The sequence below is a fragment of the Colletotrichum gloeosporioides genome (assembly GCF_011800055.1).
Source record: "Colletotrichum gloeosporioides strain Lc1 chromosome Unknown consensus_17, whole genome shotgun sequence".
NCBI classification, from domain to species: domain Eukaryota; kingdom Fungi; phylum Ascomycota; class Sordariomycetes; order Glomerellales; family Glomerellaceae; genus Colletotrichum; species Colletotrichum gloeosporioides.
In genome coordinates, this window is record NW_025544662.1 from 1,071,156 (window position 1) to 1,086,326 (window position 15,171).

At 53.3% G+C, this 15,171-nt stretch overlaps 5 protein-coding genes across 5 annotated transcripts; 3 read left to right on the top strand and 2 right to left on the bottom strand.

Moving 5' to 3' along the window:
- Nucleotides 1–3,735: 3,735 nt before the first annotated feature.
- Nucleotides 3,736–4,792, bottom strand: GCG54_00011229 (Vacuolar-sorting protein SNF7; the record flags this gene model as incomplete). Its single annotated transcript, XM_045411134.1, has 4 exons — nucleotides 3,736–3,818; nucleotides 3,876–4,081; nucleotides 4,140–4,344; nucleotides 4,408–4,792. Coding segments are annotated over 4 exons (879 nt in total), but the record flags the coding sequence as incomplete, so codon positions are not given.
- Nucleotides 4,793–5,354: 562 nt separating this feature from the next.
- GCG54_00011230 (uncharacterized protein) lies at nucleotides 5,355–5,850 on the top strand (the record flags this gene model as incomplete). The annotated part of the gene is made up of 2 exons (XM_045411135.1): nucleotides 5,355–5,443; nucleotides 5,556–5,850. The coding sequence occupies 2 exons, from the start codon at nucleotides 5,355–5,357 to the stop codon at nucleotides 5,848–5,850; spliced, it is 384 nt and encodes a 127-aa protein (XP_045268193.1).
- Nucleotides 5,851–6,815: 965 nt separating this feature from the next.
- Nucleotides 6,816–7,321, bottom strand: GCG54_00011231 (uncharacterized protein; the record flags this gene model as incomplete). Its single annotated transcript, XM_045411136.1, has 2 exons — nucleotides 6,816–7,025; nucleotides 7,196–7,321. The coding sequence occupies 2 exons, from the start codon at nucleotides 7,319–7,321 to the stop codon at nucleotides 6,816–6,818; spliced, it is 336 nt and encodes a 111-aa protein (XP_045268194.1).
- A 3,215-nt stretch (nucleotides 7,322–10,536) lies between these two features.
- Nucleotides 10,537–10,995, top strand: GCG54_00011232 (uncharacterized protein; the record flags this gene model as incomplete). Its single annotated transcript, XM_045411137.1, has 1 exon — nucleotides 10,537–10,995. One exon carries the CDS (start codon nucleotides 10,537–10,539, stop codon nucleotides 10,993–10,995), a length of 459 nt encoding a protein of 152 aa, XP_045268195.1.
- A 391-nt stretch (nucleotides 10,996–11,386) lies between these two features.
- GCG54_00011233 (uncharacterized protein) lies at nucleotides 11,387–13,482 on the top strand (the record flags this gene model as incomplete). Its single annotated transcript, XM_045411138.1, has 2 exons — nucleotides 11,387–13,378; nucleotides 13,429–13,482. 2 exons carry the CDS (start codon nucleotides 11,387–11,389, stop codon nucleotides 13,480–13,482), a joined length of 2,046 nt encoding a protein of 681 aa, XP_045268196.1.
- Between the last annotated feature and the right edge of the window lie 1,689 nt (nucleotides 13,483–15,171).

The following is a 15,171-nucleotide window of genomic DNA, read 5'->3' on the forward strand; positions in this document are numbered from 1 at the left end:
TGGATAGATGATGTGATGAGAGACAGGAGAGACATGAAGGGGGTGAACATCGGACGGACCAGGAGCCGAGGTGAAGGAGGGATAATGGCTGCCCAACGACGATGCAATTGGGATGAAGCGGCCAACCGGCATAGCGAGGCGGCTCGACGATGGCGGGCATGAATGCCGCTGATTTCTTCCGGGATATGTACTTTAAACTATGTAGTCTTAACCCCTTTTGTCGTGAATTATCTTCTTTTGCTCTTCCGCGTCCCGGTATCTTAGCTCTGTAGGGTAGAACACTTGCATCAACCCAATGAGCCCAATCCTAACCAGATGTTCTCGAGTTCGAGAGGAAACTGAGACAATTTCGGTCCAGTACTATGGGCCGTGTCTGAGACTAAGAAGGCAAGCATCAAGATTTGAGACAAATGCCACGGTTGAGAGACAGTCCAGACAACCGTGTTGAACCGTTATCCTCCAGGGAAGACTTTTCAGACGTGAAATGGTCGGCCCAAAGAGGCATAGAGGGCCCCATGTATTCCTCTATCCCGTATGCCTGTCTGAAAAACTTAAGAAACGGCAGCCGGTGAAGCATTGAGTAACCGTCTGCTTAGCGGTCATGAGCTAATAATTGCTGTGCTGCGCTGGTCGTCAACGTCTGGCCCAGCGCACTCGAGCGTATCGGGCAATAGGAGACAGGGAACACGATGGGCCGGCCCACTGGAGCCAGACGGATCCTTGCTGTTGGCTAGGTACATGGTGCCTGCCAGGACAGAAGGAAAAGATTGCCGACGGAAGAGTGGTTCCTGGAATCACACAACGGAGGACACCCTCAGCCCAAGTGGTCTGTCATCCGTTGTTCGAGAAGATGGAGGGTGGACGAGGGAGAACCCGCGGGTTGGCTACATGCAGTTAAGCGGCAGGGTGAGATAGGTTGTATGTGTGTGATTCTGTGTGAGAGTTTTGTGTAAGCGGGAGAGGAGTTTCCAGCGTCCCTGAGGGCAGGTCGCAGCGGCAGGTAATGGTGACGGTGGGGGTTGGAAGGCGAAAGAGCGCGGTTTGTTTCTCATCGGCCATTTAAACCCCGGTCAGCGACGTGCAACGTGGCTCGCCTGGTTGAGGCTCGCCTGTGAAGATCCATGCAGCAGAGTCCGGACCGCGGGCTGGCGGGAGGGGCGGATGTGACTGCAGTGACAGCGATAGTGGCACCGGCCGTCGCAATGGTGGGGTTGGGCGGCGGTTTGTAGCGGTTTGTAAACACAAGTAGAGTACAGTGAGTTACTCGGTAGACTTTTCGACGACCAAAGATATGATGGTTAGGCGGAAGTGCGAAGGCCAGCAAGCCAGTGCTGACCATGTCAGCATGGAAGGCTGAAGTTGGTGTTGGCGCGAGATGCTCCTTGGAAACCTTGCGCCTGACGCGAAGGGTGCGGGTTGAACAGAGTCAGATGTACGCATACGCATAGCCTCTGGCCTGGTTGTCACTGGCGGGTCGTGGGGAGAGGTTGGCGTCTACCTGGGTACGAGAACGTAGGTAGCGGAGGTTGGGCGGGATGGTGGTCGCGGTGGATGGCTGAGGTAACCACATGGCTCCTCCCGAAGGACGGTGTGTGAGAGGTGCAGTAGCCCAGTCTGGCCCGAGGAGATGTGCAGCGAGTATGCGTCCCGTCGCGCAAAAGCAATTACTGCCATTGGCGCCGTTGATACCCTGCGGAACCCGACCTGGTCCGACGACATGCCACAGACGGTGGGCAAGATTGAGGGAAATGCGATGGGCCGCAGAGGTCGAAACCCGGGGGTTGGTTGGGCGCTGAGAGCACGACAGCCAGACGACATGGTTGCCGATTAGTGCCAACTTCTGTCCGGCACCGACGTCCATTCAGGCTGATCCCGACAATGACTGAACAGTTGGCAGGTGTCGGTGGTTGCCCGTTGACGGACGCCCGTCGGGCTGGCAGGGCAGTGAAGCTCACGATGAGGCCATCGCGATACCGAAGGTGATATCGAGTGGTATCGTTGCTGGGAGGGAACACGAGGCGTAGGAGATGGCTGGCTGCTATCGTCTGTGAAGTGTCCTGTTGTGTTCGCGTGATAGAGGTAGAATTGTCCGATCGCGAGTTGTTTTGTTGTTCATGCTGGACGAGCAACGGTCCATGGATGTTTCCTGGGCAGAGGGAAAAATTAACTTGGCCCTTCAATTTACCAGCTCAGGGAAAAGGAAGGTCGGGTGCCATTCCATTCCGTTGTTCTGGAAGGCGCACTGGCCGCTGTCACGTCACCGCCAGTGCTTTGGGAAGGGCCGTTGTGACCCTACAGGGCACCACGGTCACCGTTGGGCTGGAATGCCAGCTCAAAAGTTAGACGTGCCCTGTAAATGTCTGGGATGAGGGCAGAAGAAAATACGGCGGTGGTGCGTTGGGCGCTAAATGAGACAGAAACACAGCAGACACAGGCCATACTTCCAGCGCGCTTGTCTCTGAGGGTAATCCTCTCTAAAAAGCCTGCTCTTAGCTGCCGTGATAAACATCTCGTGTGGGTCGCGATAAGAAACAAGTATCGGTATCCCCGCCATCGCCCAATCCCTGAGCAAATTGAGGCCAAAGGTACTTTTGCAGCATCGCCGGACGCCCGCTTCTTCAGCAAAACGTCCCTAACTTTTCTTGGAGAGCCAACCGTACCAACCGCCTCGTCCACCCACCGTCCATGGCCTCAGTCAACCCTTAACAATTTTTTGCATGAACACGTCGTAAAGCCTCATTTTCTTTTCTCCTGATGGTCGAGTCCACTCTATATTCATCGAGATAGCATCGTCCAGCGCATATTGACCCCGCTTGTTTTACGGAGACCGTAACTCGGATCACGGCTGCGGCCAGCGAGGCCTCCGGATCGCCATCGCCGCCACCTCGACGCCCACGGGGAAATTGATCGTAGCTTCGGACGTCCATCATCACGATCGGTCACTCCTGGCGACTGGCGGTGTGCCGAGACACGTGAGCAGTGGCTTCTGTCCCGGTCCCGGTCAGGTGGGACCCTCTCACCTCGACTCAGGCGGCCAACACCGCCATGATCCATCGAGCCCAGGTGGACCGTCGATGTCTCGCCCGCCGCTCACCGGACCAGACACCGCTGCAGCGCGGCTGCGTCTCCGGCGCATAAGCCAAGCAACCCATTCTAGTTCTAGAAGGACCCTGGAAACAGACGCCAGCAATGCATTCCCAAGTACTTAGGTTTCCGATGATAGACACTGCATGTATTCCTTACACCGACCCTTCTAGCTTCTCAACAATGGTCAATGTGTGTTCTATGAAGACTCGGACGTAGACGTAGACGTAGACTGTGTAAAGTACCCTCCCGCAACGCAGAAAAAGCTTGTCAAACTCCCTTCAGCCTCCACAACCGCGAGATTCCCATCGAATAGCACCCAAGTGCCCCAAAACGCCAACGCCAGTAGACAGGTCTGGAAAGGGGAGGAGGGCTAGCTAGCTGGCTGAAAAACATGTGAACCAAGGCCGCACAGGATACCTTCTCCTTCACAGCACGCCCTGCGTTCGAGCGTGCTTGTGCCTGTGCGCTGCGAGGTATGTCGTGCAGCGTCCACTTCTGTCGGGCAAAGGCCCATTCGCATGGCACCTCGGTTTCCCCTCGTGCGCACCGTAGTTCCATGCATGCCTCCAGAAGCCCCCGTCCCAAACCAGGAATGCTATGCCACCACTCTCGACCGTCCCCACAGCATTACTTGACGTCTTAGGCCCCTTACATGGCCATCTCCGCCTGCAGCTTACGGAGCTCTGCCTCTTCGTCGTCCTCCTCGACAGCGACGGGCGTCTTGCCTTTGACTGCGCGGCTATGATTAGTCATTGGATCTAGACCGGGCGTGGATGAGGGATCCTTACGTTCTCCGTTTGCCGGAGCGGGCATGCGGTGTACAGCATCCGATACGGGAACCGAGCCGGTGCTGATCATCTGCTCGTCCAACTGTTCCTGCTGCATCTGTTCCAACTCATCCTCCAAGTCCACGTCGTCGATGGCGTCCGTTTGTCCCGTTGTGATAGCGTTGACAATCTCTTCGCTGAGTGCATTTTGTTCTCGGAGGTCCTCCCTGCATTCGCTGGTAAGTACGTCGAAACATCGTCATGTGATAAGGTTTGGGGACATACATGGTCTGGTCCACCTTTTCGACCGTGAGCTTGCCGTGAATTCCCTTCATGGCCTGGCCAGCCTTCTCCATAGCGAGCAATGTCTCGCGGTTGATGTTCGCAGACTCGATAGCGTTGATTTGGGACTCAAGTGTCGTGATTTGGGAAACTGTTTGCTCCAGGCTGTGCTCGTGGCCCTTCTTGCGGCGCAGGGCAGCCTTTGCGGCTATCGGAACATTTCGTTAGCACCCCGGCCTACAAACCATGAAATCCCGCTCGGCCTGCTCACCGTTCTTGTTTGTGTTCACATTCTTCCTTGCGATAGCATCTTGTTCATCCATCAAGTTTTGCAAGTGTTTCTCTCTCTTTTGCAGCATATCGAGTTGGACTCGCAGGCCAAGGATCGCATCTTTGGCATCGTTCTTCTTCTTGGCGCCACCGCCGCCGCCAAACCAGCCCCAGACGCCAGACATGATGATGTTCGCTTCGCGGTGGCCGGAAAGAGGGTATCGAAAAGTGTCGCTCGAGAAGATGCGAGTCGGTTTTGAGGATGTGCGCAGGCAGCTACGGCTCGAAGGCAGCCGTGATATCGGGTTGCGTGGCAGCAGGCCGAAGTTTGATGGCGGGGTCCCGAAACAGGACGCAAGTGGGCGCCAGGCGTCGTCAACGAACCGTGGAGCGGATAAAGGGTATTGGCGGACTCGACTAATGAGGCTCTAGATGGTGCGACGAAGGACTCGCGGCCAGCAGGTCGAAATATCGCGAGGGCCGATAGGCAGAAGGCTGAGAGATAGAGTCGAGATACGTAGGCAGGTATGATGCAAGCTCCCGACTGGCTTAGCGATGCCGTTTAGTGGGCGGCGGGCGATGACGGTGCTCGCCCAGCAACCTTGGGCGCCTGATTCCTCCGCGGTTTAGCCGGTCAGATGACCCAGTTCCGCCGCGCACGTGAGGCTTTTCCGAGACCAATGTCTTATCGCCTTATCAGAAGAGCTGCTTATATAATGTAGCATCGGCCCAGTGAGTCGAGCTTGGTAAGGTAGGTAGAAGGCACTGGCGGAGAGGTGCCTTGACTGCGGAAGGCACTTTGCTGTTCCACTCCGACTAAACGTCTGCTCAATCCTCGCATCGTCATATTTCAACCGCAGTAATCGACGATAACCGGACATACATGAAGACACTACGTCCACAATACTACCATGACAATATCGCCTTGGACTAACAATCGCATCAACCATGTCAAGGGGCCCACTCCCCTCGAAGCTCAGTCTCCTGTCAGACTTGCCTTCCAAACCTCCAGGCGAAAAGATCCGGTTCTTAGGATGGTAAGGTGCCCAAGTTCATACACAACGACGCTCTTTATGATTCGACGTCCGCTCGTCGTCATCGGGAGTTTACCGGTGCTTTCTCATGCTCTGGCTGCTGACTTGGCTCCAGTGTCACGTCCTATTCAATGGAATCGGCTGTGCTTACATTACACCACGAATCCCCCAAAGGATCCAATGTTAGTGCATTGGTCGATGTCAGCCTCCTTCTCGGCAACCTCAAGTCAGAGCAGACACGTATTGGCGAGTGGGTGAACGTGGTCGGCTATCTCACGCCTGCCTCTTTGGGAACACGGGCCAAAGGGACGACCCGCGAGCCGCAGCATGTGGCCGTTCAAGCGCTGATGCTCTGGTCCGCCGGTCCTCTCAATCTTCAGCGGTACGAGGCGACGTTCGAGAAATCATGAAATAGCCCCCGGATGGGTCTGCGGCCGATGCTCTGACGAGGCAAAGCGCACCACCTGAGGGTGAGGGGTACGGGTATGCCACCTGACTTCGGCACACTTCGACATGCCCCTTCCTACGCCGTGAATAGGCAGACGTGTCACACATACTTTCTACTCACCACCCTGACCGGCCAGCCTTGCTTCGCTCATTAGTCCCTCCACACAACGCACCATGACACCTCGATAAGAGCCAGTGCTTCCCGATCATTGATGGATTCATGCTTCACGATTTGAAGTCGGACACGGGCCGAAATTAGTGTCGGGATTCGCATACCTTCGGGACGTCCCACTGAGCAGCCATCTTCGGATAAAACACGTGCTGTCGTTGGTCCTCAGAACTTATTCGGTTCGACTTCTATGCAACTTGTCTATTTGGGAAATGCAATTCATATGCCTATTGGGTATCTGGACGGGACGAAAAGCTAGCTGGTCGCATTCGCCGACGCGTTGTTTCGCTATGCGCCTCTTGCAACAATTCCGCATACACATACCTATTAGGAGTAATGGGCAGACGACGCCGGAGACGTCGGTCGTCACCATTGGCCCCCAAAAATGCCAGATGGCAGGCTGTTTCTGGACCATTCTGGGACACAAAGCCAGGCCTGTCCCAATCAGACAGACTTGGTTATACTGCTTCGTCCACCTGTCGCTCAACCAGTCAAAAACAACGAGAGTTCGGTCGGATCCACCGTCCGCTGCGACCACCAGGCCACACAAATCAGCTTCCCCTCACCACCAGCAACACCTTCTTCGCATATGGTAGTGCTTTGGATCATCAAATCCCACAAATTTCGTGCCGTTATGCATGAAAGGGCTCACCCGGCCGCCTGCAACGCCTGTGTCGTCTGTGTGCTTAGATCCAAAGAAAAATCTGGCCCAATCTGAGATCTCGATCACTTCAGTCGGCTCCGCCGAACGGCTCACTATCATTCACGTCGCCTATCATCGTAACGTCTATGCCGCTCGTGGCTGCGGTGTGCATCGTGTCTCCTTCGTGACGAGTCGTTCGACCCTCTGGATATGACCACCGGCTGGTGCAGCGGTCTCTTGAGAGGCTTGTCGGCCTCCTGAGCCCTAATCGCGGCTTGTCGCTCCCACATTTCTTTGGATTTCCTGCAGATATCGTCGATTTGTTCCTGTGGCAGGCGACGGTAGTCAGTGGCTTACAGTTCTGCGCCAAACAGGGGCAAGCGACGACGAGGCTCACATCTGTTAGGCAGGGGCCTGGGGTAGTGATGAGGAAACCATCCTCTCCCTATTGATGCTGTGAGAGGCGTCTCGGGCATCTTGTCTGAGATGTTCACACCTCGTTTGTGTACGGTCTGACCGTCGCATCCGGACCAAGGTAGTAGGGAAGCTCTTGGGTGATGATCTTTTTGTGGATGTCCAACCTGGGAATCCAGTATCTGTTCATCTCTGACGACGAGGGCATGGCTATGGCGATTGTTCGAGCATGAAGAAGGTGATCTGTCTATCCGGAAACCCGGGGTGTATAAGATGGCGCATGCTGTTCTTGGTTGATGGTGATCAGGAGGACGACGAAGGTATTTATCTTCGCCAACTATGCGACCATCAGGGCGTGCCAATCCTCACGCACTGCATTCAAGTGGTGATTACGAGTGTACAAGTCGTGTTATTATTGCACCAAGTGCAAGACAAGAAAAGCACTTTCACAGTCTTGCCCTTTTGGGTTCAGCTGTCGGCATCCTCACCGCTTCGAGTTCTCAGTCGTCAGAACCTGCCTCTGCTATGCCTGCATGCAAGGCCTTACGCCACATACCTTCATTGTCTTGACGGTTTCTCATGAGTGGGAACCATCCATCTGGATTGCGTTCCATCTCACAGGTTGGGGGGTNCGGTTTCTCATGAGTGGGAACCATCCATCTGGATTGCGTTCCATCTCACAGGTTGGGGGGTGTGAGCCTGCAGTAGATAGGCAGAAAAGTGAGGCGGACGGCACCCACCCATGACAAGTCCGCCTCACGCCCGCCATTCAAATCCCTCGCCACCACCAACCACGAATCACATATGAACAAACCCCGTCATGTTCGGAATCACCACGAAATTGAATTCGATAATTTCGGCCGTTACCCTAGCCATCGAATCAGACGTCGGGCTCTCTCCATTCGTCACTTCTCGACTATGGATCATTCCGCTGCAAGATCCAATGACGACTCCCGGCTGCAGCTTCTGCAGGTCCGTCATTCTCGTCGTCGCCATCCGCGAACATGCTGATATGGATCTCGTCCTCGTGGCTTCCTGGCTTTTCTTTCAGCTTATGTTTCTATTCAGGGATGGACCTGGTGGGTGGGTTAGGTAAGGCGCCGTTGGTCACTCGCAGCCAAGGGTGCCGATCATGTCGATCGTGGTCTTTGACTTCAAGGCGAACATGCGGGGAGAAGTAACGGCGGCCACTCATTGTTCCAAAGGAGGTTATATATCAAGGATGTCGATTTCTTCAACAATCCGGATGAACCCTGGACCCTTCCCGTCAACACTGTTGGTCCCGGATTCCTGGAACCCAGGGCTGCCGTGATCGGCGCCGTCCGCGCCAGATTTGTCGGCTTTCGAAGTGCCGATGGATAGTAATCAGTAACCCGCCACCCCTTCAAGACCTCGCCCCCTCCTTCTCCCCACTGGTGGTGTGCTGTTCAACTTCCTTCCTAATGACGATCCACGATATCCGAGACAGCATACCTTTCAGCCGGATTCGATGAAATACGATAGCACACTACGCCCGTCATGAATGTGACTCGACCATGGGGCTGCCCTCAATGCACATTCGACACTATGAATCCTTGCTATCACACGAGGCGGCTTCGCTGGTGGTACTATATGTGCTTGGAATAATCTGGCGCATCTGGGGGGCATCGAGCCGGTAACCCAGACGGCATGCTTTCTCGGTATATACTTGATCGTACGATGAAGCGAGCAATCTAAGGGTGCATACACCTAGCGATGCAACGTTCTGCCGAGGACAGGCCGGGCCCCGTTGCGACGGCAGAACCCCGCACTGTTGCTGCTCGGTCACCAGAAGGATTCGTTTTAGCCCGCTCATGGCTCATCACTATCACCTTCGCTTCCAGGATGTCTTTGAGACAGATGACAGCCTCACTACCGTGCCAGGATCAAGGAGTTGACCTTGCCAACAGCCGCACAGCTTAGCCAGGCAGACTCAGCTTCTCCAACCGACATGTCATCAGGTGGAGAGGGCCATCTCAGACAACGCCTTGTCCCACTGCCAGGTTGGCATCGACACAGGTGCCTCGTTTTCACGTATCTATGCGATGCTTTTGTTGAAGTGCCAAACACGGTTGAAGCGCTCACTCTGGTTGGGTGAGGTCAAGATTAGGATGAGGGTCTGTGGGCTGCTTGAGCCGCACGAGGGCTTAGCCTGCCAGCCCCTCTTGCTAGTGCGCCTAGTTGGCCTGACCAAAAGAGCATATTGACCAGGGACCTCTTGATGGGGCATGCGAAGGCGCGCGAGAGTTGCGAGGAAGGCCACCAATCACCGCAGAGTCGCCATCGAGCCGCGGTGGGTGCTGCTATCCATATTGTAAATCGTCAACTCCATCTTGCTCTCGACCCACCAAGCCTCGAATGACAGACATGGCTTACGTTTTCATGGCTGACACTGGTCGGCACCTCGTCCTTCGATACTGCCCCATTCCCGTAGTCGCATGCTAGGCATGGCGGATGGACACAGCTTGCACATCATTTATACTGCATTCCTGATTTCCTCCCTCTCTGGTCTCCATTTCTGGTTTCCATTTCTGGTCTTCATCTCCGGTCTCCCTCATCTCTGGGCTCCTTCCTCCATGTTTTTCACTAAGAGTCGATGCGGAGCCGTCGATGAGAGGTAGCTGAGGATCTCATCGCGAGCCGCTCCATTGCAAGCCAATGACGACATGCCATGTAGTCCATAGCATGGCCGATTCTTCCCATACCATTCCCTTGAAACGGGCATGGGTGAATTTCATCATGTGAGCGTTGCAATTCGCTGCAATTTCTGCCACGTTGTTGAAATGAAAGGGAAATTGAGTTAGATTACCCATCAGCCATCCAGCGACGCAAAGCAGCAATTAGGCTAAATCTCATCATATGATAACCATACTTTCAGAACCCCACGTTCCTTCTTCAAGAAACCCGGAAGTTGAAACTGTGGTCCATTAAGTGATACCAAGCTTCTCCTGTCTCTTTTCGGGAGTTTGAGGCGGCCTTCTCCTAAGACCTGGCTTCCGTATCGGTGCGCGTTGGTAGCCAAGACCGGCTGTCATCAGTCGACGACGTCGGATTCGGGCTATGCTCGCCCTGGCAAGCTTCCACTCAATCTGGAATTGAGAATGCGTTGCAGACCTCGTGCCCAAAGAGTGAAGGCAACCAATCTTTTTCAGTCCAGCCGGGCTTGGCTGCGCAGCCTCCCCAAGACGGTGTTTTGTCTTCTTCCAAATGAAGTCACCCACGATTACAACATTTGATTCGAGCCGAAGAGGGCGTATGAGAGGACGACATGCTCTCAAGCATCAGAGTATTTAAATCTTAGGCCTTTTGAATGTTTCTCCGCCGTTGGCGAGATCTCAAGTCGAAAGCTCTCGGTTCTAAGGCTGCCGAGTTCTCTGGTCCCTTGTTCAGAGATAGCGTCTCGCCATGCATCCCATATCCATCTTGGTAACACTCCTAGTTGCCTGCGCTTCCGCGACGGCGCAAGATCGACCTTCCACTCCCCTTCCAACCCCAACGGCCATCAGGTACTCAACTCAGACTACAACTATCATTCCTACCCCCAAGCTGGCCTTGTCTCCGACCTCCCTCGTCACGGTTACAATCACAAATTGGACGACAACCGTCGTGACAGTCACGGACATCGACACTGTCATCGAGACCGTGACGCAATGGGTCCCGCCGCCGACGTCCACATCCACGGTTCGTTTGACAACATCAACAAGCTCCGCGACATCGCGGTCGACGACGCAGGCTCCGGTGCCTGAGCCGACGCAGACAAAGTATGGACAGTGTGGCGGGTCGGGATATACCGGCGCGACGAAGTGCGCGGCTGGGTCGAGCTGTTCTGCGGTCTCGCCGCCTTGGTATTATCAGTGTTTGTAGTTGAGGATATGCTCTATGGGATGAAACAACCCTAGGTAGAAAGGCAAGCCAATTTCCTTGATTAATCGAACCTCTCTTCAAATCACGCAGTCGCCTTCACCCCTACCAAGCCGCTTCGCAAATATTGTGAGTGTCCTCCCTGCAAATGAAGAGATTACATGGGCCTATGGGAAGTGACTGTTGCCGACATACTTTCAGGCCAATGGCATATGAGCAGGTTGTGCTGACAGGTCATGTTACATGCATACACCGCCACACCAAAATACTTTGCTTATGCGCCTCTGGGAGCACATAAGGCAGCCTTGCGACCAACTGTGCCAGGAATGAATAAAGACGTCTGGCATTCCCTCCTTCAGGCGCCGGTTTCTAGCCTCCTTGTCAAACTCTCGTCATGGACCCTATTTCGGCCTTTGGGCTTGCCGTCAACATCCTGACTGTCATCGATCTATCGGTGAAGGTAATCTCGACTGCCTCTGAAATCCGAAGCTATGGAGAGTCAATCGCAACCAGAAACCAGGCTACAGTGGCCCAACATCTTAAGTCTCGATGTGAAGAGCTCATCAAGTCATCCAAGACAACGCCCGAACATTCCGATGGATCCATTCATGATGCTATACCCACTGAAGATGATGTGGCATTACGCCAACTCGCTGAAGAAGCCGATGCTATCGCTCAGGATATTCATCGAGGTTTGGTGAGACGGCAGAAAGGCCAGCCACTCAGGAAGACTCTTCGTGACGCCGTTCTGAGTGTTTGGAGGGAGCGGGAGATGAAAGAAAAGACGGAGCGACTCAAAGACATGCGCTCTGAGATTCAGTTTGAGTTGATGATGTCCATCAAGGCTAGTGTCGATGCCGCCGCTACGGGAAGAGACCATAGCTTTCCGACGCTCGACGACGCTACGCAACAAATCATCGCAATTCTTTCATCGGACAATGATACCATCCGGTCTGACATGGAAAGACGCGTCAGAAATCTCAATGAGGGGGTGATGAGTCACTTTGAGCAGGTCTCGCACTTGGCTAGTCAGCGCCATGACGAGCTGCTTAATGCCATAGCTGGTAGGGGTGGGTTGGGAGCGAGTTGGATTCCGGAAGATCCAGCTGTCGTAACCGATCGCATACTCAGCAGACTCTGGTTTCCAAGAATCAACGACAGATATGAAGATATCCTTCCAGCACATGAGAAAACCTTTGAGTGGATATTCTCAAAAGATCTCCAGCTGCAGTCTAGCTCTACCTTCCTTGAATGGATAGAGAACGGCACGGGAATGTATTGGATGAGCGGAAGAGCTGGTAGCGGCAAAAGCACTCTGATCAAGTATATGGCTGATGATCCACGGACCGAGAAGCTGCTTCGAGACTGGGCCCATGAACAACCTCTGGTGTTAGCAAAATACTTGTTCTGGGACCAGAGCTCTGATGTTTTGCAAAAGTCTCTCGATGGGCTTTACCGGGGTATTCTGCACGAGATCATCAAACGGGAACGTTCTTTTGCCTCACTGCTGTTTCCGGATCAATTCAAACAGGAACACGGTTGTTCAGGGCCCTTCCCAACCTCAAACGAGTTAAAAAGAGCGTTCAAACATCTTGTCTCTCTCGAGACATCGCCGACTCGAGTAGCTCTCCTGATAGACGGTCTGGACGAGTATAGCGCTCCTCATGATGAGCAACACGAACTTGCCCAGAATCTCAAAAAGGCGGCCTGTTCTAAGCACATGAAGATCATTGCATCAAGTCGGCCAGAAACCGTGTTCGAGAAAGCCTTTGCAGATTGCGAAAAGCTCTATTTACACGACATGACGAATCGAGATCGAACACTTTTTGTTACCGATAAGTTGTACGAGCACCAAAGGACATCCTATCTGGTAAACTTTTCCGGGGGCAAAACGACAATCGATTACTTGATATTGTCTGCTGTTGAGAGATCAGAGGGCATCTTCCTGTGGTTGCGACTGGTTGTTAAGGCTCTTGTTAAAGAATTGGATGTTTGCGAGTCTATTGTGGACCTCCAGTCTATTCTCCTCCAATTTCCACGGGGCCTGGAAAGACTCTTCCTTCACATGATGGGGCGCATGTCGAAGGAACACGAAAGACGCGGCTTCGAATGTCTGTGGCTCATGCAGCGATCGACAAGCATGAGGTACAAGCAGTCTCCATACCGGTTCCGCAAACGAGATTCGCTGCAGATGGATTTCAACTACTCGTTCAGGCTTACAGCCCTCTGCATGGATGGTGCGCAAATGCAACTTGGTACGGTTTTGAACACCAGTATTGGTCCGCTAAGCTCCATGGCCTTCGATGACACCGTTAAGAAAGTCGAGAATAGACTCCGAACTTGGTGCGCCGGATTGCTGGAGCTAAAACCCCCGTCTTCCTCGGAAGTCACCCCACGTGGGGAATCAAAGGACCCAGAGGTCTCATTCATCCACAGAGCAGTGGCGGAATTTCTGAAGCTACCATCAACTTCTTCCGAACTAGAAAGTGATTTGGCTGAGACCTCTTTCGATCTGGATGTTTTGTTGATGAAAGGGCTCCTTATTAAGCTGAAGAGAGAAGCAAAGGCGTGGGATTTTGGTCTAACTTCTAGGATCTGGTACTTTGTGGAACTCGCCATGAGGCTTGCCCAATTCGCAAATGACAACACAAGGCTTGAGACTCATGCTTTGCTGTCTGACCTTGATCGAAGCATGACGTCGCTTGTCGGTATTCTTCGAGAAAGACCATCCTGTCAGCCAACATCCCGAACAATGCACCTTTTTGACGCTGGCCATTGGACGAACTACTTCCCGTGGACGTTGCGTTCTCCCTCAAGGACATATCAAGACAGAATGGCTCAAAGCAGGTATTTCGAGAGAAGTGCAGGCTTCATATCAATTGCAGTCGAAAATGGGCTCGCAGAATTCGCTCTAGACACCTTGAAGGGGAGCAAGAGCTTGGTGAAGTCGGTACGGGGTGTCCCGCTTCTCAGCTCAGCATGCAGGCCTCCGCCATTTTCCATCGCAATACCTGGCACGATAAGGCCAGTAGTGATACACAGACTACTCGATCTTGGCGCAAATCCCAATCAAGTCAACAAAGAGACGTCCGGAGAAACGCCGTGGGTAGGCCTGCTTAAGACCGTCAACGATCTTGAAATCGTGACTGTTGAGGGAGCTCGGCAATTCGCAGAGATACTTACAGTAATGTTGCAGCATGGAGCAGATCCACATGCTAAGATTCACACAAAGTCCAAAGTCAGCGTACCAAACCTCGCTAAATTGCCCAGCCCACCAACCTTGGAGGCTTCCCAAATTGCTGGCTCGTCTCGTCTCAAACCTCGCCACCTTATCCCTGGGCATCCAGAAAGTCATATCACAGCGCCAATTCACTCTCCCGCATCTAGCAGCTCTGGTAGCTCATTACTTGAGTCGTTCGATGATTTAAGTCCGTCACACGCAAGCCAACTCTCTCCTAAGTATCGGGAGATCTCTCTCAGTGTCGAGGACGTTATCCGTCAGTCGTTCATCACCAGGCCTTTTCCCCCAAAAGGGACTGGTGAAGCAAACTTGCGAGGCCAATATGTTCCCTTCGAAGATATTGATTCAACATGGGAAATAAGAGGTGGAGAATGGGGAGTTGAGCATGGGGCTACTTATCCTGACAATTCTCATCCGCAGCAGCTCACAGTATCGGAGACGCTGGGCATAGAACAGATGGGCCTAGCCTTACTACAACTGTTGAGCCATAAGAGAAAAACATGGGAGGAAAACAAGAGGAACATGGCAGTGGACACATCTGAAGTCATCCCAATAGTGAGTATCACTCAAAATGCTAATGTAAAAGCCGTTCGAGCTCATCAGTAGAACAGCCTCGGGTCTTGCAGCTGAGAAGGCTGCGCCCACTGGAATTCTTACGAGAACGGTTCATCAATGATGGGAAGCAAAGCTGAAAATTCATCCTCTTCGGGCAGCGTGAATGGATGTCTACAATATTCGGAGCAAAGTTTAATAAGTGGAAGTCATTGACCGCACGGGTTTCCAACGCAAACCCATCCGACCAACAAGTAACGAATCAGCAAGACGGTAGCTGTTGCCGGAGATATCTATGGCTAAGGAAAGTATAATAAGTCGGGTCGTCTCGAGATTGTGCTGTGCTGCATTCTAAGCCTTTCCATCAACCTTTCCACGTCTTAGTA